Source organism: Chrysoperla carnea, chromosome 1 (genome assembly GCF_905475395.1).
Source record: "Chrysoperla carnea chromosome 1, inChrCarn1.1, whole genome shotgun sequence".
Classification (NCBI taxonomy): Eukaryota; Metazoa; Arthropoda; class Insecta; order Neuroptera; family Chrysopidae; genus Chrysoperla; species Chrysoperla carnea.
In genome coordinates this window covers 84,796,831-84,821,583 of record NC_058337.1, presented here as the reverse complement: position 1 = coordinate 84,821,583, position 24,753 = coordinate 84,796,831, and the positions used below count along the sequence as shown (strand labels likewise).

Genomic DNA, 24,753 nt, shown 5'->3' with positions numbered 1-24,753 from the left:
GTCACCTTTATGTATGTTTTTATATTATATATTATATTTTTTAGTACAAACAAATAAATCATTACAACAGTTACATTTTGTAGGACAAAAACCTAAAGCCCCTGTTTCCTATCTCCCTTTCAGTTTCATCCCACCCATATTACTTGACTTTTTAATATATAACTGATGATGTTTTATACTCGCTTCAAGTGTTTTACACCCTTTATAATAATACCACATAGTAAGTATAGTTTTTATTATTTTGTTCCTTGGACCGAATGACTGGTTTTATGAGTAAGCTTTAACAACATCTACTAAAAAATATACCATTTATATTATAGATATTGTTTTTTATTTCTACGAGTTTCTACGAATAGTTCTTACGATTCATTATACAAAATATTTTCACTTGTAAAATAAATTTTATGGCATTTTATTTATATACATAGTAAGTATATATATGTTTCAGTCACAGCTGATTATTAAGTAAGATTGTCTATTACGGAAGCCTGAATGGCTCACTGTCAATTTATGAGAAAGTGGCGCTACACTAGCTTATTTTTTAAATGTGTACCACCCACAAGTATAAAACCAACTTTAAAAGTTCACTTTCAACAAGTGCACTTGTGACTTGTGGTATTTTTGGTATTTCTAGTTATAACGTCATAATAAACATTTAATAACACTTTTAAAGGTTAGCAATTAGAAATGCGCAGATGCAAAAGAAAAACATCAACAATTAAAGCATTATATTTTTTAAATAATACTAAAAAAAATTTTGAACTAACTACATAAGACAAATTATAAACATTAACATATTATTATTAAATCCGGTTATATAATTATTAATAATTCCAGACAGTTTCGGTAGTATCTTATTAAAGGACAGTCATCACCGACTGACATCTTCTTTATTTTGTTTTTCTTCTTTATTTTGTAACTTGTTAATTAATAAAACTCATAAAATGGTCCTTCTTGAGCAAATAAATGTATCTGTTGAAGCTTTTACAGGGCGTTCATAGAAGGTCTATAAAGAGTCTTTGTAAAGTTTTCAATGTTTCAATTACATACATTATACAATACAGTTCCTTAGCGTGAAATGTACATGTTGAAGAGGGCACCTTAAGGCACATCCGATGGGTGTATTTTTAGATATTTTAGAGTGTGATTATGGTACAATATGATATTGTACCATGAATATCATGTTATTTATCGATAACTTAATATTTAATCTTTCGGAAAAAAAAAGTGTTGAGGAATAACACTGCTCTAAGCAAAGACTATTTACTTTGTGATATATAAAAAAAAAATAAGAAAAGTACATAAATGTTAATTTTGATCCCTGACACTATACTCTCCCTTCTCCCTTATTATTTAAAGATTTGTTTAGATTTGTTTCTTGTTCCATTTGAAACTTACTTTAGGCAAATAATTTTAATTTTGAAGTGTTGTAATTTGGTTTTAACTTACCAAAAATTTAAACTTTACACGGCCTGTGTCAGAGCCTGTGATAATAACAGTGTATGCTGATCGTCGTGATCAGTAGGGTTAAAATTGATTATTTTGATTTGATAGTTTTTGAAAACTACATATTGAAATCATTTTCATAATTTTGATTAAAATTCGTTATAATATTATATCATACAATCCATCATGAATATATTATTTTTGTTTTTAAAAAAAATGTAATTATATCAATTAAATTTAAATATAATTTGCATAAAATTTAAAATTTTATTCATTTGTATGAGATATATTTTAATTGTGATTGATATTTAAATGGTTCAGAAATTGCCGTTATCAACCATTTATCTAACCGAGTAATATAAAAATTATTAGACTTCATGCACAAGTGAACGAAATGGTAAGCTTGCGGATATAATGAAATTTGAGCTTGCATTGGACATATTGATGAACAATTATATTTTTGTCTTATTCATTTATCTTGGTCTTTCAAGTCTTGTTTCGCCTTTCTTATGTGTAAGAGTAATATCAAAATACAATACCAAGTATGCAAGACAGAAGTGGTTAATTAAAAAAAGGTCAAGACTTATATGTAAGAGAGAGCAAAGTATAAAATCTAAGTGTATATAAGACAGATAAGATTGTCAAATTAGTCTTGTTTTGATCATCACAAACTAGGAAATTCAATAGTAATCAAATACTTTCCCAAGGCTCAATCATAGAACTTGGTCTTGTATGCTAATTTTTGCCCAAGTCTTGACGAAGGATTTTTAAACCGCCTTGATTTGGCAGTCCTTTGGCAAGCCTTAACCAAATCTATGATATTTATGATATTTTATGATCTTATGGTAACAGAGATAATGTCCGAAAGAGTAGAGAGGTGACAAAAAACAAGGGCATATAATTTAAGAAACATATAATGATTTCATGTTAAGGGTTCAAATTGAGTTGTGCTTAAAAGTTCCTGCTAAATAAGCTCTTGTAAGTACTGATATATTGGTATATGTAATAATATTTTTGTTAACACGGTATACTTACTTTATGATACAGTCAATATTTTAAAGCATATGAATAATTTATTATATTATAAAATGGTTATTTATCCTACAAATTTAATTTAATTTCGTTATGAATAATTTAAAATTTTAATTATTATAATAATTGATTCAATTTTTGTTCAATATTAATAAAATATCTGCAACAACCATCTACAAAAAATATATTTATTAAGAGCAATCGACCATACATTTCGATATACATTTTTAATTGAAATAAAATCAGTCGGTAGGTTAATCACTATGATTTCGTTTTAATTTTAGACATTGGCTCATAGCATTTTTAATTATAAATTATTACATTTATTGAAAACGATTCCTTTTATTACAGCTACAAAAACTGTCTTTAATCCAAAACACTTCAGTGATCGAGTAAGAACCGTTATTTTCAACCGTTATGTATGGAGCGTGACGCGTGACAATGTCGGGAGTTCCATGATTTGTGTCCACCCAAAAAAGTGCTTAACGTGCCTAAACAAGTTTTAACTTCAAAAACTAAAACTCGACTACAACACAAAAGATGAAAATAAATGAAACATTATAAAAGTCGACAATGCAAAAGATTTAAACAAGCAAACAAAAATATAGAGGTATAAAAAAATCATTATTCCATTTTCCAAATCCATTATTCCAAATGGAATAATGTTTTTTTTATACCTCTATATTTTTGTTTGCTTGTTTAAATCTTTTGCATTGTCGACTTTTATAATGTTTCATTTATTTTCATCTTTTCTGTTGTAGTCGAGTTTTAGTTTTTGAAGTTAAAACTTGTTTAGGCACGTTAAGCACTTTTTTGGGTGGACACAAATCATGGAACTCCCGACATTGTCACGCGTCACGCTCCATACATAACGGTTGAAAATAACGGTTCTCACTCGATCACTGAAGTTAAGCAACATTGAGCACTGTGTGTTGTTGCTTTTTTTTATTAATAGTTTTTTACACACACGTTAATAATTTTAATTTACAAATTATGAAATTTTAATTATTTATACTTCAATTAATTAAAAAAATTAAAAAAAAAAAAAAAAAAAAACAAACAAAAAAAACAGTTTTTTTAAAGTATTAAGTTTTCACTTTTGTCGGCAGTCCCAATGACTGACTATATTTTTTTTTAACTTTTACTTTAAAATTAATAAACTTTTTGTAGAATTCGAGTTTGTAATGCATCGATAATGTATCTGCATAGTGTTGGGAATTTGTTTATTAAGATCTTTCATTTGATATCATAAATTTCATAAATTTTACTTTACAGCGCATAACAAGTACCATTCACTTTTGTAAATTAATATATACTGATTGTTTAATTTACATCTTTGTATAGTACATCTCCCACGAGTATGAGAGAGTACGTATGTATACATTAAGTAATGTGTAAAAGAAAGAGGTGGTATATGCATGTTTTCTTACTATGTGTTGAATGTAGCTTCGATACGCGTTGAGTTGTACCTAGTTGATGCCTATGGCAAGATGTAAACTAAACATAGTGTATTTCATAAGAATGTACGCTTAAGGATCATTCATTTGTTAATAAATAGCATACATACACTTTGCTCTTTTTTGTAATCCGCAGCTTTATCGCTTAGTATTGTATTTTTTCCTTAAATTCCTGTGATCCCCACGTTTTTTGACAAATCTATCAATACCACGTACATAGAAATTCACTGACTCGATTAGATGATGTTATAGTCGAGTAAAATTTCTTGATGGACCGTTAATTTTCAATAATTACCCCCACATATAACTTTGGTAATTGGTACTTTAATATCAAGCTTGGTACTTTACATATAGTAATGAATTTTTGAAATAAGTAAAAATGATAATTAAATTATGTAATTATTTTTTAAATTTTTATCTTGGTGAAGAATATTGTTTTGGTCTCTACTCTCTCTATAGAAGTAACAACTTTGTATAAATTTATTCTTCTGTATAAAATAATACTCGACAAATATTCTGTTCAGAGGCAGAGTTCTTCTACTGTACGTTGTTGAACGATTTTATATACATATGACATACAATATGCTTTGTTTATTACTGATTGTCGAGAGAGTCTTACTTGCTACCTCCCTGTCTCTTGTGATTAACGGTAATAAATATAGATGATTTCGAAATGCCATTTTAAACAATTTATGTACTCAGTTTTTTTTTTATCAATTATTATATATCATAAATTCAGCTATCTACAAATATAAGATAATAAAAAATAGAAAATTTTAACGCTAAAACAGTTTTAAAAAGAAAGAAAATTTTAAAAAAATCATCGATTATAAACGTTTTATGAACCCTGTATATAATTTCGAAATGGAAGTCGCCGTGTTACTGCAGCTTCGCCTGTTTCATATTTTAAGTACTTAACTTATTTGTATAATGTATAACCCCCTCAGTGTAATATTAAAGGTTACTTCATTACACAGACTTTTAAAAAGTCATTTTACCAAAGATGATTTCCTGATCATTATACTTGTCCACGGGACAACACCCTTCTTGTTAAATGATTAACACATACTTAAAACTTCGCGAGTGGCTTCCTGCTGGCGAGTCTACCATACTTACTATCTACGACTTTTATCTGCATTTTCAAATGAGCATGATAACGTCATATATAATCTATCGGTATGAGAAAAAGCAGTAGCGAATTTGTCGGACACTATGACGACTTGATAACATTAATAATTATTAAACAAGACAACAAAGTGAACTCTGTGTTGAAAATACTTAAGTACGGCATGGTACATGTCGAGGTGGTAGACAAGCTCATCGGTGCGGTATTTTTGCCGGACAAAATATTTTAATGTTAATAATTAATGTTATCAAGTGGTCAATGTGCCCAACAAATTCCCAGCTGCGTCTTTTCTCACCGATATGGACCTACATATAACGTTCTAATGTTTATTTGAAAAAGCAGCATTTTCGAAAAAAGTCGTAGAAAGTCGTTAACAAAAAAGTAGCTGTCCCGCGTCCTAGATTAGATATATTAGTTTAGAATTTGAATAGAAGACGTGAATCAACCAATACAATATAATAAAACTCTCTAAAATCACACAGTTTTCTTGTAAATACCTAAAAAAGATCTTTCTATTTAAAATAATAAATTTGATAGTTTACTAAACTTTTGTCCGTCTAAAAAAATTATTGTTATGTGCAGACTAGAACAGCTCTACATTGGGACGCTATAGACACAAGACCAAAAATTATATATTATTTCTTGAATTTGTCCTTTGACAAGAATTTGACAAAACTAACTCTCTTCAGGAATGAAAGTGGATAAATAGATTCTAGTGAAAAAATTGTTGATATGTCTAAATAAACTGTAGCATGTTTTCCGCATGTTATAATATAATATATAGTTAGTTAAATTCTATTAGGAAACTTAAAGAAGAAAACAGAAAGGGTGGGTGTATTTTACTTATACTATGGAACATGTACAAGAGTCACTCATAATTAGCATTCTGGGAGTTGACTTATTAACTTAAAACTTAATTCACTTTGAATAACAATATGAACAAATCTAGACAATAATATTATGTAGTGGGTATATATACCTATCTACTTGTAAACTGTAAACTGTAAACTTATTCTTTCTACAGTTTTTCAATGTTAATACCAATTTTATTTTTACATCTATATACAACAAACTATCATACTAAAAAGTGATCTATAATGATCCCTCAAGGTAAAATGATCCGTCGTTGTTTTAAGTAAACCATTAAAATCTTCTAGTATATTTATCGATAGATGGTTTCCGCGCGAACAAATTAATCGTTCAACAAATACTTATGATAAGTTAATTTGTTTTTCGTAGCAAAAGTATTAATTCTAATTTATGGTAAGACAAATTTCAAAGTAAATTTTTTTTTGTACTGGTTTTTGCCGGCTGTCTGTTTCTACTCTTGGCTTTTGTTGACTTTTAATAATATTATAACACATTTTCATAGGCGTATAATTAATTTTAAGGTCTGTTTTTATGGCGAAATTAAAAAATTTCGCTACGAGTAAAATGATCTCCTTTATATAGGCTAAAATGATCCCTATTTTGTGTGTAAAATTATAATAGATTAAATGATCCCCCATTATGTAACGGGTCTTGAATGTGTTGATTTAGATGAATTTAGCAGTGATTTTTGTTTTCATACTAATCGTTGATGTAATGTAAAAGAACAGTTTATATTTTATGTGAACTGTTTGATAAAAAATGGATCATTTTACCCACGTATCTTTAAAAGGATCCCTTTTGAGAATTATTGAATTGTTCTAAAAATTTTAACAGAAAACAAAAAATTTACATACCAACATTTGAATGAAGAACTCGAAAATATTTCGAGGTTGTACATATGTCGAATAGTGTGGCTATAAATTACATTTTTCCTTAGGAGGGTCATTTTAGGCCACCTTCTCCTACCAATATGTAATCTAGAACCTATAAATTAATAGTCCTAAAAGATGAAATCGAGAATAATTTTATGTTCTGAAGTTTTCTGATACCAACAAAACCCTATTTAGCCATTGGTAAGAAGCTGAAAACAACACCTAGAATTTTAAAACTATCAGTAAAAATTGTATTTCAATATTGGCGACCACTTGTAATAAATTCATATTTCCTAAATTCGCCAATATTAAAATTCGACATAAAAATCATTCAACAAGAAAGTCCTAGATTCGAATACTGTCATAGTAAGAATTTTATTTGGAAATTCAACAACTAAATATATTTGCTACTTCTACATATTGACGATATCTTTATATGGAGGATTTCTAGTTGTTCTCATCAGATTTTTATAATTTATTTTTGTTGTGCAAGAAAAATAAACTTTTTTTTTTTGTTCGATGGCTGCTTTTGTTACACAAAGTTTTTCTTTAATTAAGAATAGGTGGAACACAATTAATAATTTTTATTATAGAAACATTGTAAACAATATTCTGATTAATTTAATTATAGTTTTATATATAATTTAGACGTGTATGTCTGAAATGTCACCCACATTTTTGGGAAATACTGAAAAATTTCACACAACGTCAAATGATGTTTGCCAAACATGCAATATTTGGTCTCATCGATGACGGCATTTTTCCCACTACTATTTATATTTTTATGCATGTTTTTAAAGTCCATGCATTAAAATATGACAATGGTATTTGTGATATTTTAATGATAGTATTATATCAAATTGTCTCTATTTTCTAATAGCACTGTTATTCCTCAACACTGTATGTTTTTTTAGAATTTAAATACAGTTACAGTTCTTCAAGAAAACATCATCGTAGAATTTATTTGAATGAATGAAAATAAATGAAAACCCTGCACGTTTCTCTTACATGCATCCACTCCTCTGGACATGGTATCATTTTTAAACCTGCATATAAATCAAGAATGATTGAAAAATTTTATGCATATCGCATGTTCCTATGTTATCAATGGTATACCTACTTTATTATGTTGTTAGATTGAAGTTACATCACTTTGCGTATTTAAAAATTTACCTCTTCAAAATTTTATGTTATCTTCAAAACTGAAATATGGTATAACAACTAAGGTACTCGGCCAATGATGTTTACATGATTTTTATACCCAGTTGAAAGTTGTTAGAAATATTTACATAAAAATGGTTTATCTCCATAACATTGGTGGACCAAAAGGAAGGTATACGTTTCCTGATTACCACATGAGTAAAAGGATTCTACAACTTTTACAAAACAAATTACACACTCACTTTTTAAATTGGTTCGCAACAGGAAATCTAAAATACTGATGATGTGCAATGAAAAAACCACATCTGTTATAAACCTTCAGCCTATTTGCATTCTAATAAAACGCCTCCATTTCAATATACAAATACTGTCCCATAAAAAGCAATATCCACCGAGAAACTAAAAAATGATTCCAGATACATTTGAGACTAGATACCACCTCCTATTTTTTTAGGTTAGGTAATTAAAAAGTTTTGAGAGATATGCATTATTTAAAACTCATTTATTTTATTTTCTATTTTTCTGCTCAGAAGATTTAGAATTGTGTTATTTTTAGATTTTGTTTTGTGTGAGAGAAAACTAGATACTTGATAAAAGACCGTTGTCAGTAAAAGATTACGTGCGATGACAACAACAAAACATATACAGTTTGGAAAATACAAGAAGGATTTGAATGATGAAAATGTGAGGATTCACCCTAAACCACTAAAACATGAAAAGTACAGGCTAAAAACAAGGAATGTTAACATCAGCCATGTTGTGAAATAGAGTTATATTTTAAGAAAATCAGAATATTTTTGGGGGATTTAAATTATTTTTGGGTGGATTTCTCATTGTAAATTGAATTATCCAATCTTATTTAGTTGGTAACTAAAACTACGTCGAATGTAAAAAACACAGCATTTTTCTAGGATGTATACATATTAGTTTAGATGAAAAGGGTATTATTTATAGGTTTTAGCCACTACTTTCTTCTTCATGTGGAAGTAACACGGCGTCGACTACAGAAAAAAAGCTTTCTTCTAGCACGTGCGGAAATATAGCCGGTGTTTATGGAAGGTTTTACCCAGTTTCGAAGAATTTGCGCAAGTTCTGAATATTTCATTAATGATTTCACATAGGCATAAAGAACAAGCTGCATGGTTTTGGATAATTTTTGTAGCAGTTTTTACTTAATTTTGCTTAAGCTTGTCCCAAAAATGATAGTAATGCTAAAACAAGAATGAAAACATATCTAAGTCAAAATTCTTTACAAAGCTTAAGGGTTAATATTTGCGATAATTTTTATTTTCGCACTTCAATATTCACCCATTCATAAGCACCGGGAGAGTGAAAGGGGGTGTACTTGCACTCTCATGTCGGTAAAGTTTTGAGTGTCAGTAGAGGAGATCCAAGAAAGAAAAACAATTGAGTGACGTTTTATCGTATCAATATAAAGTACTAGTTGACCTGTTGTCCCGAATAGCAGCATAATTATAAAAAAAAAAAATCTATTATAATTGAAGAAAATTAAGAACGTATCGTAAATTTCATCATCAATTTTTTTAAGTATTCATGTGAATTGGATTTAACAAATTTGAGTCAAGTGAATCTATTAAGATGGATATCTTTAAGAACACAAAAAACATTTTGACATAACATTCCCTTCATTTATTTGAATTTGAATTCCCTTCATTTATGGAAACGCTAAAATAACTCTCCTAATTCAGTAACGAGAAACTAATGCACTCATATACGCAAAAACTTACGGTCAGGTCCCGATTTACATATTGGGCCACATGGGTGGCAAATTGATCCAAAGATCAAAATATTTTTGCGTACATGTAAATTTGATGAAAATGTTGAAGATACTGAAAAAATTTGTGACAATGTGTCTTCTGTATCCATTTAGTTTTTCGTGTATGTGTCAACTTTTGAAGTTGCCGCTTTCCGCCTCCGGCAAGCAGAAAAATAGTACATATAAACCACCGGAGCCAAAATTGTATAAAGTGTACTACATATCTAGGGAGAAAAAGTAAAGAATGTCTCAGATCTCATGTTCATTCTCGCCCGAGACGAATCCGAGAAATATTTAATCTGACACATTCTTTACTTTTGCTCCCTAGATGTGTAATATTATACAATTTGGCAAAATATAGAAAAACACATCTTTAGAATTATTTTGAGATATATTTAAAATGATCACTACTCTTATATTTTATTTTTAACAAAATAAATATTGATAAAAAGTGCACAAAATAATAATAATAATAAAAATAATTATATGAAAACAATGTTTTAAAGCAAATAAAACTTTCATCAATATTTGGAAAGTTTAAAAGCACTTATCCACATTTGGGGCTCGGCCTCCTGAACATTTATTTTGCCAACCTACCCATGCATCTAATCCCTGGGCGCTTTCAATTTTTCTTGCACATTGTACGTCGTCACTTATGTCATCATCCAAAAGATCTATAAAAGTTTTAAATGATTTAATATAATAAAACTTTTGTTTTTTATTTTGCTAAATTCTAAAGAGTTTAGAAATATTCTTGGAATATTATAAGCACTTTAAAAAATTAGCCAAACATCAGGGTCACTTAGAAGTTTTATAGAACAAAAATGAAAACTTGGATCGAAGCTCAGCTAAGATTGTGAAATAATGTGACCAATGATATTTTAAGGCCAGAGGAATTTACTGCAGTAAACAATTAACTACTTAAGACGTGAAATATTAAATTTATTATTAATATTGTTTAACACATCTTGATAAAATTGAAACTTCATGTTGGGCCAGTCGAGCGTTCATATTCAATGTTCGTTACAACAAGTTTAAACGTATTATTAACATACGTTTTAGCAAGACTTAATATATTCTTCACCCATTACTAAAGTCTTTTCTTCCTAAGAAAATAAAGACATTCATAGTCAAAACATTCCTAGAAATGGGTTATACTTTAACGTTTGGTATTTTTCTAATATTTTTTTTTAAATTTTGAATCAATCTTTAAATTGGCATTGATTGGATTCTTGGTTGGCAATAGATGAAGCAAAATTGTCGATAGAATATTTATATTAAAACATTTAAAGTTAATTAGCGCTCGTATAGCCCTATTTTTTGTCTTTAAACTAACCTTCACAAGCAACGTTACATTCTCCACCGGCACCTCCAGGTGTACACCAAAATGCATCATTAATTTGGAATAAGCCATAGTCAGAGCTTCCATCTGTATTGGGCCCACCAACAACACTGGTATCTCCACTACTCTCACTTTCAACTAAGCAAACCCCTAAAATTACAAGAGAATTAAAATAGTACTGAATTTTTTAAGCTTTCCCATTAAGTATACAGAAATAGTATATTACAACCCTAAACCAGAAAACTGTATTTCTTAGCATGTGTGATATAAAGACCGAAACGAGCTGAGACCTTATATCAAACCCATCAACAAATCCAAGATTCTGGTCGTGGGTTGTATTCTATTTTTCTTTACCCCTCTAGTTGAAAGTGCGGCCTAGCAATCACTTAAAAAATTTTAAAAGAATCAATCTTATAATAATTCTACAAATTGTTGCTATGCTAAAAAAATAACACAAAAAGCCGCAAAAATCGCTCTTTCTGCAGTTTGTGTGGCCAGGAAGTTCTTTCCCGGAAGTAGTTTTTTCTGCTAGGAGATAAAGAAATAGCATATAACGACTAATAATAGTATATTATGGGTTGTATACTATTCTTTTTTCTGTATCCCCTTGCTGAAAGTACGGGCTAACAATCGTTTAAATAACTGCTGAAAGTTTGTATACAAATTATTTTGAACTCCATACAAATTAATTAAAACGTTGCCACAAGTCTGTCTGCAAAGTTTTAGCTAGGGAAGGTTAGAAATCGATCCAAGGTTTCTTCGGCAGACAAGCAGCCAGCAGAAACTACGAGTTAAAAGAAAGTGAGCAATAAAAAATTATACGTTGTAAAAGACTACAAGCCCATGCTTAAACTTTTCGGATAAAATCACCCACCAGAAGTCATGCTGAAGAAGCTCCTCCTTGGTTTTTAAAAAAAAATAAAGTTTAAGATATCTTCTATTTGTTCCAACTTGTCTGGCTGACAATTTTTGTTAATAAATTTGCCAGACTTCATTTTGATTACGCAGAAAATGAATCTTAAAAACTGAAGTCTCTCTTGGTAAAAAACTTTAACTTTAAAAAACAGCAATTTTTATGCATAAAATAGATGTCAAACCCTCTTTCAGAAAATTGAAATAATGTTTTGACAGAATTCATTTTCCGAAAAGCCATTTTCCGAAATTTTAACTTTTGAAATGTTAATAAACTTAAGACTTATTTTAAGTCCATCTTTAGTTCTCTATACCACACTTAGCTTGTTTTTTCATTTTAAATAATGAAAATATAATAATTAGTCTTATATTTACAATTTACTTACAGTCAGGTAATTCGCCCCTATCAAATCCTTGATCCAAAAGTTCTTGTGCCACTTCACATTCATCCAGAATTCTTCCAGAAACAAAAGTGACGCAAATTAATAGTAAACAATGGAATAATTTCATTTTGAAAATTATTTTATATGGAGTTGAGAAAGAAAGTTATAATAAATGCAATAGTTTTTAATTCACTGCAGACACGTATTGCTTTCTTGAATTCGCAAGCAAAAACTTTAAAATGAAATCGATTTGCGACATTTTTATACACAAAAATTGATTAAAAAATTTAACTATTAGTTTAGCAAAAAATGTACCCCCAATATACTTTATTGTCGGTGAAATGAAAAGAAATACATGGGGAATATTAAAAGAAATTTTTTTTACTGTATTTTTAGAAGTTTTATTTTACCACACCTTAAATTAAGGTGTGGTACTCAAATTATACTCAAATTTTGAAAATATTTTTATACTTGAGTGAATACTCATACATGAATATTTATAAACAAATTATTTTCTAATTTAGCGCACCAGAAATGAGCCACATTTAATAAAAGCTTGACCCTTAAAAAGTTATTGTATATCCAAAACGGTGGTGGAAGCGTTAGCAAAATCAAGTCTTGCTTATATTACCAAAAAAAAAAAAAAGAGCAAGAAGTATCGTGAGACCCCCAGTAGGGAACTAGAATACTTTTGCTATTTATTATGTGTAAATATTGTATAACAGGCACCATGACTGAATGCAAACCAAATTTTGAATTTTTTTAATAATATATTGATGTGGATGGGATGGGCAAAATTAATCACATGCCCCTTTTGAAATATCCACCTCAGATCTTTTTAACATATAACCTTGAACTTCCAAAACATTCTAATAAATTTATTTTATTAAATTTATATGTAAAGTTTTTTTTGTTTATATACTTGATTGTACAATTATATTTATCTGGATATGAGAGTTTTCAAGAGTTTGAAAAAAAGTTAAAGAAAATTACAAAAATTGATATTTTGCTCGAAACTTGTTTTTTAAATACAAAACTTGAATTTGGCGCTAATCCAGAACGGCACGCGTAGTTTCGCGCACACTTTCTCACACAAAAATGCTCATTTTATCATATAACCCACACCCTCTGGAGCTATGGACAAATGTTTAATATTTTGGCGTAATATTTTGTTGAATATGAATATTTGATAAGGTTCTTATTTTCTTTACTTTAGCTATATCCAAAGATTATTGACATCATGGATTTTTTAATAATATTATTCTGGCTTTTACATTTGATTTTCAGCCCAATTGATGTGATTTTGAAAAAAAATGTTTCGGGGAAGAATTATGTTCAAATTTTACATGAGGAATATAAAATATAAATATACGTTTTCAACAAGATTTTGTGTATGTCGAATCATTTCTAATTTCATTATAGGTTAGGTTAGGTTATATTTTCTTTCCACGATAGACACACTTAGGCTATAGAGCCCATTGTGATACCACCCTTCCGCTGAAAATTTCATTTATCAGTTTCATAGGCTGAGTGAATCGAACCAAGCCTTAACCAACTGAGGTAATAGGGCGACTAACTTCATTATACTTATGAATTATATTCAATGAAAATTGTTTCAAGTGTTGTGTGGAAAAAAAAGCATAGTTATTTATAAAATATTCAATTTATTTTCTCCTAATTAAAAATTTAAATATAGTAAAAAAAATTCAATGGTGTTTCCCCATTGATTAATTATCAACATATTTATTATGATAACAGTTCTATGAAATCAATTATTTACATTCTAATGTTAAAGCTTCCGGTCATATGAATTTTTATTGCTGTTTGCGTCTGTGAATTTATTTTCAAATTACCCCTCTAAAATTCAATAAATTAAACTAGCTAAAAGTAAATACTTATGCGGATTCACGCCTACACATTATAAAAATCAAAACAAGCCGTGAGGTGGGTCTCGTGCGACCCTTGAGGTGCACATGAATGACTTCCCAGTATAATAAAGAGTTTCAAAAAAATAAACAACCTAATGTTACGAAATTCTTTTCAGAGCATATTGCCATAATACCCTTCGATCGACACCTCAACGAAGTCGATACCATTTATGGTTGTTATAACTAAAATTTGATTTTTTGAAATGATACATACTTAAACCTTCGTGAGTGGAGTCTTTTTGATGAGTCTACCAAACTTTCCACTACGATTTTTTTCGAAAAGGCTGGGTTTTCAAAGCAGCATGATCACGTCATATTTAAATTATCGTTTTGAGAAAACGGAGCAGAGAATTTGTCGGACTCGATGACTACTTACTAACATTATTAATTATTAAAAAATAAAATATTTTATCAGACTGCAAAATACTGCACCGATGAGCTTGTATACCAACTCGAACATATGCCATAATGTACTTATAGTGTCCGAAATATAGCGCCTAGCGTAGCGCCTAAACGATTGAACCGATTTTGATTTTTTTGGTTTCATTTGAAAGGTAATTTAACGGAGAGTGTTCTTAAATATGTTCAACATATATTCAAGTACGAGTTTAGCGTTCCGTGTCCGGAAAAACTAAAAAATTGGCGATTATGACATAAAATTTTAACATATAAATAATAGTTACTATGGAAATGAATGGTCAAATAAACGTGGCTCAATTCATTTCGAAAAGTGGAATTGTCAAATAATTAGGTAATTCAAAACAATAATTCAAAAAACAAAGTCAACTCAAATATTTCAATTCCAATTAAAATATTTCCTAAGTGTCCTTTTCATCTCATCTGATATCCTTGACCATTACTTTGATATTGATTTAAGAAGGAGTGTTATAAGTTTAAAGTGTTTGTCTGTGCGTCTGTGTGTTTCTCAGTGGCATCGTAGCCATTAAACGGTCAAACCGACTTGATTAAGAATATTTTAAAGCTAAGTTTTCAAATATCGGTTTACAAGGAATAAATCGCATTTGTCGGGGGTTTTTAAAATTTTGTAAATTTCACTTGTAATTTCTTAAAATAGCGTAACACGTATACTGCCGTGTATACTCCATTCCGATCTCAAAACCATGATAATGTTTCTTATCACACAAAGAAGAAAATAAATGAATGAAAAAAAATCTAAATCGTAAACCACAAACATTTAATTTTTCTCTCCGTTTTTTCTTTTCTTTGTAGTTGTTAGTGGGTTTGGTAAAATTTCATTAATTCTAGTTAAAAGTTTTATTATCATCATTTGTGTATTTATTTTTATTTACGTATACGAAGGACGTCGGACGATGGAGTCGAAGAACGTACAATCATATAGTTAATGAAGAAATATTTTAGTTAAAGTCTTTAGAGATTTAATAGTACACAGCAGCAACAACTAAATTCATATATTATTTTCCTGAAATTACTGACTTTTTTTTATTTTCGTTTTATATGTACATTATACACAATATTTATTGTAGTGTATGTGTTATAAATTCAGATCGGCGTCGTTTAAGACGGAAAAACGAAAAGGTTACTTCCTAATTAAAGGAGAAACATTTTATATTTAGTTCAAAGTCACTTTTCAGTGAAAACCAATTGGCTGCAGAAAAAATTAAAGAAGTACGTATCTGGCAAATGCAGGTACTATAATAATTGGCTTTCCTTGTCTTTAATGTTTCTTACAGTCCCTACCACCTGTATTAGGGCTCAAAATAATTTGAGTTGGGTTATCAAAGGGCTTTTTTCGGGTCTCATACGGCCCTGGAGTTTTTTTTTTTTTAATTAAGTCCTTAAGAATCGATTTTCATATGAGGAGTAAAAAAGTTTTGGTGCACAACCTGTGGTGCGCTCCTTTCACTTTTTTGTAATGCGTGTGTACAACTTCTATACTAATGTGTTGGCGACAATACATCTATTGCATGGAACTGACAATAACCTGACGTACACAGCACACAGTGTAATTGTTATACACCGATACAGAATGAGTATAACGTACATCGTACATCTTCGGGTTTCTTCTGGTGAAAATTTATAAAATATACTGCAAAGTACACACAACAGATAAAGCATCTATTGTTTGGAACTGAAAATAACCTGACGGACTCAGCATACTATTCAACTCTTAAAAAGCGCAAATTGTAAGTATTCAACACTTAAAAACTCCAGTCGTACGTCGAAGCTGACACACACAAAAGATTCAATTTTGCTACAACTGGGTATGCCACAGTTTTTATGAAACAAGCAGGCGTAGAACGTGAGACGAAAGCAAGAAATTTCAATAAAAATTCCGCTAAATTGATACACTTACCTTTAAATCTAACAAAATCGCCAATAATTAACTGGGGGAATATATAAATCCATCTCATAAGGTGTTTCTAAACATTTTTTCTCCATTAAGTTTTTGTTTATGTGGTCTCCAAGCGGTTTTAAACGGATGTATTTTTTAAAAGTATTATACTTTATTTCGGTAAAAGTTATGATATCTCAAGATAATAAAAATATTAAAAAAATGAAATTATTTGAATCATAAATTGAATCTTTTATTGATAACTTTTTGAAAATAACACAATCTCATTTTGCATGGACCCAAATAAAAAGCGTCTTAGTTTCCCCATAAAAAGAGTCTAAGTTTCGTCAGTTTTACGGCAGACTACATTTGAAGTACAAATATAGTTTAGGGATAGTTTTATATTGAGTATTATTATAAAAAGCACTAATGATTTCTTATGTTGTACAGGACAGGATAATAAATTAAGGAATGCATATACACATTCTTAAAAGTTTTAAACGTTGTTGTTTTTCGGTATTAAAATGTTGATTGTATATGAGCTTTTATTCAAGTTTAGCGAGCTTTTATATGCTGTGTAATGTACATATTCCATATATTTACTTCGTTAAAAGTTATTTACTCTTCACCATTTTATACTGTTATCGTGGGTTCTATTTTATTCTCTCAATGATAATGACTGTATCTTCTGAAAAGGTACAAATATCGTTTTAACAAATTTATGCTTCGATCCTTTTATTTTATTTCTCTAAGCTGTCATTATTAATTTCATCTATATAATTAGATACAAGTTTTCAAAAAATTATATTTAAAAAGATATCAACTAGGTTTAACCTCTATGTACATACTAAATCAGTGAAGGTGTAAGATTCATTATTAATTTCATCTATATAATTAGATACCAGTTTTCAAAAAATTATATTTAAAAAGCTTTTCCATACACAATTTTAAAATGTAACCTAGAATAAGACAAATTTCTATAGTCTCAAGGCACGTAAAACTATCCTCCTCCTATAATGGGAGGATATTTATCAAAATCCTGTAAATTTTCGCAATTTTGCAAAATTTTCTTTCATCATTTTAATGGAAGGGTATTTTTACCTGCTCTGAGACTACATAAATTTTTTAATTTCACTGTAGCAGGATGTGAAAAATGAAAGTTGAGAAAATTTGCAGGATTTTCGATAAATAAAAGTAACGGGTCCAAATTTAAAATCGATAGGAAAGAGAATAATCGTCGTGCTTGAAATTTAATTGTAACTTTAACCATTCTTATCTGGAAAAGCACTTAAATAAATTTTACTACTATCTCTCGGACAGCCCTTTGGTCTTCGGTCTGGCTGAAGCCTTCGGTAGGGGAGCTCGCTGTGCTCGCGTATAGTTTTCGTAAATACCTATTCACAATACCTGAATAATATTAAATAATACCTCAATACTATTCAAATACCAGCACACAATTCTAGATAAATATGGTGGAAGCGCAAATAAATACATAGTACATAGGAAGATATTATGTAATTCATAATTTATATGCGCTTACACCATTTCTTGAATTTTATAATTTTTCATAAATTTTGTAATGTTCCGCTTCGTTAATTTTTTCTTTCATATAAAAATTCTCTTCACAATAATTACCACAACCAAAAAAAAGAATTAGCGAAATTATTCAATCTGTTTACGCGTGATTCGATTACCAGAAGAAAAAGGGGGTTCTTTTTTATATATACAGATATTGCGGCTCATGTTTGAAGATTTACGCCTATTAGATATGCGTTTGGTTTCGATGTGAAGACAGGCCATTTGTGAACTCAAACTTGATCCTTTTGTTGCCAACGCTATAATAAACAAGTTTTCCTTTCACTTTTCCAACAATGTGCTTCGATTTCTTTAATTCTTTCTTTAAAAAAATTATGGTCAAAACTCAATAATATGGCTGATTTTGACATCCGTTCTTTATGTAATGGATGTGCAGAGCTCATACCAATTTTTTCCCAAAATATATTGTTATTATCATTTATTTGTATAAAAATTGTTTATATTTGGCATCATTTCACATATAAAATACATGACATTTTGTTGGCAATAATCCGTATTAGTTCACATAGGGCAGGCAGGCAAGCAATGAATGCCATATCTATGAAAAGAGTATAAACAAAATGTGTTAAATCTGTTCGTTTATAGATATGCTTTGAATATAATATATCTTGTATAATATTGGTTAGCTCGCCAACAAACACATTACATAATAGCAGTCCCAGTCCCAGTCCTAACATCATAGAGATAGGCCATGTCATAATATCTATATTGTTGTTATATATCACCATATGGACAATAAATAAATAAGCCCATAAAATATTCTGGTGGTATTATTACCAAGTGGTGTTCGAAAAATTACGACACTACACATTTTCAATAGTTTTTCACAATTTGAATGTCAGTAAATGGGTTATTTATGTATTTTTTTTAGCAACTATCATACCTGGTTTTACAGAGCTGAATGAAATTTGATAGGATTTTTCAGAAAGATGACTTCCATGGCAATTTTTATAGGAATATTGTTGATGCTATAATTTAAAATTTTCATGATTCTTTTTGCCTGCCTTTTTGAGGAATGATAAGAGTAAGTTTGTTAATGAAAAAATTTGAAGATTTAACGCTGACCTCGATTGGCGAATTTATGGAAATCGAGTTTACGATTTTTGTGTTTTTATTTTTGGTATACCGTGTACGGAATACATTCAAAGAAATTTATAGATAATAAAATACGTTTGAACAAATTGGTAGGGCTTTTAATTGTTGAAAATTATAATTGAAAAATATAATTGACTAGATGACCAAAGTTACTTTTATCAATCCTCTAAAAAGCAAACAAACAAAAATCATTGAAATTTCACTTCATTCAGGTTCTAGTTAAACACATTTGGAATAAAGATATTATATTTTATGTATATACATTTTGCAAGAAGCAAGCTATTCAAATTCCAGGGAATCATTTTCAAAGACCATGCTGAATTGAAGATACATTTACCTCTAAATATGTACACAAAGATATTTATATAAATAAAATATATTATTGTTTGCAAAAATAAATCAAAACTACCAAAAATATGTGTTCACATATACATACTATGGGTAGGTAGTCCTTGTATACTCGATAGGTATAACTACTACTCTATCCTAATCGTAGACTATGTTTGAATTACATGAATCTGTTAACCGATTGTCTTCAACATTACCTATACGTTGAAAAAAAAAAACCTCAAGCCTTTTTAAAGCGGTGTAAGGATTAAACAACAACCAACCATGGTTTAAATATCCCGTAGGTACTTTAGTTTTAGAAAATACAAATTAGATTCATTAGATAATTACGTAAGCATAATTTTTAACGATTTTTGACCCCCTCACCTCTCCATACGTAAGGATACATAAGAATTCTCGTCACCAACCCCTCCTACATCTTACGTAAGATTCAATCTTGTTTTGCCGAATAGAAAAACGTTGTTAGAAAAGAATCAGTTACACTAAAACTCACAGTTTGAAGATTTTTATACATTAGCACAAAGACTTTAGTTCGCGATGTACAAACATTATTTCTAATATTATATTTCAACTTATCAAATCTCACGTAACAATGGGTTAAACCACCTCAAATTCCGCCACACAAGGCCTTGAATAGATTTGTTAATCCGCCTCTGCCCCCCAAAATGGAGAGAGAGAGTACTTTATAAAAACATAAAAATCCTGTTACCTTTTCATTTATCAATTTTATAAGATCTCAGCGCATTCTTGAAAATCGTGATGAATAAGTATAGAAAAACTTTACTTCTAACTCATAAATGTATCTTAGAAGTAATCAGAATCGATAATCTGTTCTTTCTTACTTTAATAATATTATTTGAATTCTTAAAAACAACTACAACGGCCAAATTAGTGGCTATGGTATCCGCTTTGCATACCGCTTTGGAAGTTCGCTAGGCCAAAATCCAGTTCCGTTAATTATTTTTTTTTTAATTGTATTTTTTTACCCAAAGAGTATACAACTTAAAGAAGGTGACTCGCCATTAATAGAAAAAAAATAAATTAGTAGATAATGATCGGAATTTTAGTTATGGTGGACGAAACATATTATTAGATAAAACAAAAATTTTGGTACCTTACCGATCAATTAAGAGTGTAATTAATTCATTAAAAATACACTAAATAACAAACTGACACCCCGTCTTAGGTGAGATTTGTGAGGGCCCCTAAATAAAATTAACGTGAGATTTTTTTCAATATCTTTTTCTATACAAATTTTTACTGAAAGAATGGACATTAACATAAGCTGCTTTTTTTCTACTCTCGAAATAAGCAATTTTAAAAATAACCATGAGATTTTTTAACTGGCAAAATGAACACTCAAAATAATTTTTTTATTATCTGTAAAATAATTAAATTTTTCTTAAATTGATGAGAGATTTTTCAATTACTCCCCCCCCCCCTCCGTTCCAGTGAGATTTGGTGAGATTTTCTTGAATCCCTCCTCTCCTCTTTTGAGCTCACGTAATTGATGGATGTTAGCTTAGGAGGATAAGTACCATAGATCCGTGCCTAGTGGACGTATTACGTATATCCAGACCTGAATCGGGATAGCTGGGCTTTACGCTGTCTAGGTTTTTTTTTATTTGTAGCATTCTGTAATTTTAATATAAAAACGTACATAATGGAATTCAAAAAATAAAAATAATTCGTTTTTTACTTTTTATTTAGTTTTATTAGTTTTAATAATATTTATTTCTGTATTCTACGATTGTAGTAAATAGCATCATAGTTGAGTATGTTTACTTTCTTTTTTTTTCTTTTTTTTGTATTTACTTTTAGCTATTGTTCATATATCACTTCAAAAGTTTACGCTGATGCATGGATTCCATATTATAGTATAGTTTTAAAAATCACTGACCAAACAACATGTTCATAAATTTTTATGTGACATTGTAGGTAGTAAAAATAATACTATATTTACGGGAAAAATAATGCTAAAATATTGTTTTATTTTGTTTATTTAAGTAAATCTTTAAATATATTCACTTGAAAAGCACTGCAGGTGGGGGAAATTTTCCTAATTTTCCATAAATTATTTACATCAATTAATTAGTAGGAAGAGTAAAGTGCAGTACCCCGGAAACAATGTTGTTGCGTTTAATAATGAAAACGTTCGATGTTAAAAAGCGATTTAAAATAAATAAATAATCAATTAATCAATATTTCTCCTACATCACCACTTATTGAAGGATATTTTTTAATGACATATTTTAATTTTAAACATAACGAAATTTACTGAAGGGATGGTGGGTGGGTTTGGATGATCGATAAATTAATTTGTCAATCGTTTAAAATGTATTAGATTATCGTGGAAACAGTGGAGAAAATGTAGGCTCATGTAACTAGAGTCAATAAAAAATAATATCAGTTGAAAACTTTACTGGATGCTCGAAGAAGAGGATGACTTAAAGCACAATTTGTAGTTTGTATATTTTCAATCATATACATTTTATGGCGCCGTCTCTTTGAGTGACCGGCTAATACTCTACGAAGAAGTATTTAGGTATTTTTTGAGAATTGTACTGCATGTGCACTTTGAATCAGCTTCATTAATTGTAAATGAAGGCACTCTCTTCGCTTACAATTAATGAAGACGGTTAAAAGTGCATTATTGTGTGATCCATGGTGCATTATAATATTACACCATGAATCACATATATAGCACAATTCTCAAAAAAATACCTAGTGTGTGGGAATAGTATTGCTGTTGCGGTTTTAAAATCAAATAATGAAAGTATCAACTCGTACTTCCTTAAATACATTTCTTATTTCACCATTTCGATATTTATCACTGCTAAAAAGTCGTGATGCTCTATGAACTGAAATAAGCTCTAAGTAAATAATTTGCTGTATGTTATGAGTGATGGTATATATTTCGATATCACATCCAGACAAACAGAATAATAATAAATAAAATTAATTTCACACAAAAAAAGAGGTCTATCTGCTCGTATACACGTATTATAGCTGCAGCAATTAATTACTCAGGTCATTAAACAGACAATATTTTTTTGTGTTTAATATAATACCCATGATGTTTAAAAAAATATATAATATGTAAAATATATTTTTTTTCATTGGTTGTAATATTTTGGCGAAAAAAAATGTATATTATAATGGTTTTTATAATGTACAGAGTGCATCAGACGTACGAATCTATGTTTAAATTATTCTTTATATCTTAACTCTGGACTATTCTACACTGTGCAATCGGATGAGACCAACTAATAGTATATGCATTTGGCATTGAAATAACGTCAAGAAACCTCAAAGAGTTTAGAAATGTTTTCAGAGATTGAATGGAAGTACAGAAAAAAAGAATCTGACAATAAATTGCCAAAATGCTTTTTCTCAAAAAGTCGAGATAGAGAGAGAGTGAGAGATAAAATCTAACTAACATTAAATCCTTAAATACCTGGAAAGCTTTGTTCACTGATGATAAAAGCATAAAAATAAGAATTAGAACTCTTATTGCAGGTGGTAACTGATGCTGTTTATAATTTGGAATAGTGTTCACGATCAACAAACCCTTTAATCAAAGTTACGTGTAAATTATGTTTTGGAGATACCTAAAAACTAAAAGTTCGTTCCAAATTTTCCCTTTTATCGTGGATATTATCGAATGGGGTTGGTATAAAATTAGGATAAATAGATCTGCTACTTAAATCTACCTCATACAAATTTTCTAAAGTTTCGGATAAGAAAACATAAATAAATTTTCCTATTTGAAAAGCAACATGTTCGCCAAAGCAAATGAAAATCTTGAAAGTGCTTCAAAATGGGATCGGGTCGATGTCAATTTGGAGAAATGATTTCATTATAATAGCTTCTATACCATCTTTTTTTTTGCATAAATGGGAATATAAATAAATAACAGTGGTTACAAAATTTAAAGATGGTAGTAAATATTTACATTTTTATTTATGTGACACTCAATATACTTCAGTAATTTATTTTGCATATGTAATGAAATTATCATACTCAAATAATTTAACGAGTCGTATTATATTCGTATACACAAAAATTTTTTAATACCTTTTTAATTGTTTCCAGCAAATATTTAATAATTTTTATGTAGTAATAGGGTAAACCGTTGTACCAAACTACCTAGAGTTAAATGTACCCTGTATGATTCATGCCTTACAGGGAACTTTAACGATTGCAAGTTGAAAATAGCACCTTCAGGTAGAATCGATGAGTATGATTACTGGTACATTCTGCTGTTGTACGATGGTTCATACTTACGTACCATGGTTCACACGTTTTATAGATAAAAAACAATAAATAAAAATATAGTCAATATGATTTATGATAGTTTAAAAAATGGTTTTAAAAAACAAATAATTGTAAATGTTGTTTATAGGCACTACACTTTCCCTTATACAGAACTCCTTCAAAAAATTTTATTTTTTTAAATATTCTATTAAGTGTTGGTGAAATGAACTATGATAATTAGAGTTACTTTTTCTATCATATTTTATAAGTTTCAATTATTGTGTCTACTGCAGTTCAAATATATTATCGATACGTATGACAGTCATTTCTTAATAGTCTAGAAGTAGAAGAGTCACAGGGATCCTGGGCCAGTTTGACCTCAAGTAACCCCGGATGGTACACTTTTCAAAAAAGGGCAAACCTAGGTGAATGTTGGAAACCTCGGAAGTTGGAGGGGATAGATGACGTCATTGACCAATAGTAAATCAAGATGGCGTTGGGAGGTGTGGTGGGGTGTGGCTGACAGAGCGTTAGTGTGTTTCTTGGCGGAAGTGGGGCTTAAAGTGGTGGGCGTGGTTTTGGAAGTGGGGGTTAAAGGGGGGCGGGAATTGGACGTTAGATAATCGAGCCCACTTTCAGCCCGGTTGGATGGTACACTTTTCCAAAAAGGGCAAACCTCGGTTGAATGCGAAGTTGGAGGGGGGACGTCATTGACCAATAGTAGCGCTGTAAAAATCAAGATGGCGTCGGGAGGTGTGGTGGAGGAGAATAATGGCTGCCTAAGCATTGATGACGTCATTGGCTTTAACCAATAGTGGCGGAGAGTGAACGGGGGGC

At 29.7% G+C, this 24,753-nt stretch overlaps 1 protein-coding gene across 1 annotated transcript; it reads right to left on the bottom strand.

The window, feature by feature from the left end:
* Window positions 1–10,263: 10,263 nt before the first annotated feature.
* On the bottom strand, window positions 10,264–12,596 carry LOC123305501 (lysozyme-like). The gene is made up of 3 exons (XM_044887232.1): window positions 12,382–12,596; window positions 11,078–11,233; window positions 10,264–10,415 (listed from the first exon to the last, which is right to left on the bottom strand). The coding sequence occupies exons 1-3, from the start codon at window positions 12,503–12,505 to the stop codon at window positions 10,279–10,281; spliced, it is 417 nt and encodes a 138-aa protein (XP_044743167.1). The 5' UTR covers window positions 12,506–12,596; the 3' UTR covers window positions 10,264–10,278.
* Between the last annotated feature and the right edge of the window lie 12,157 nt (window positions 12,597–24,753).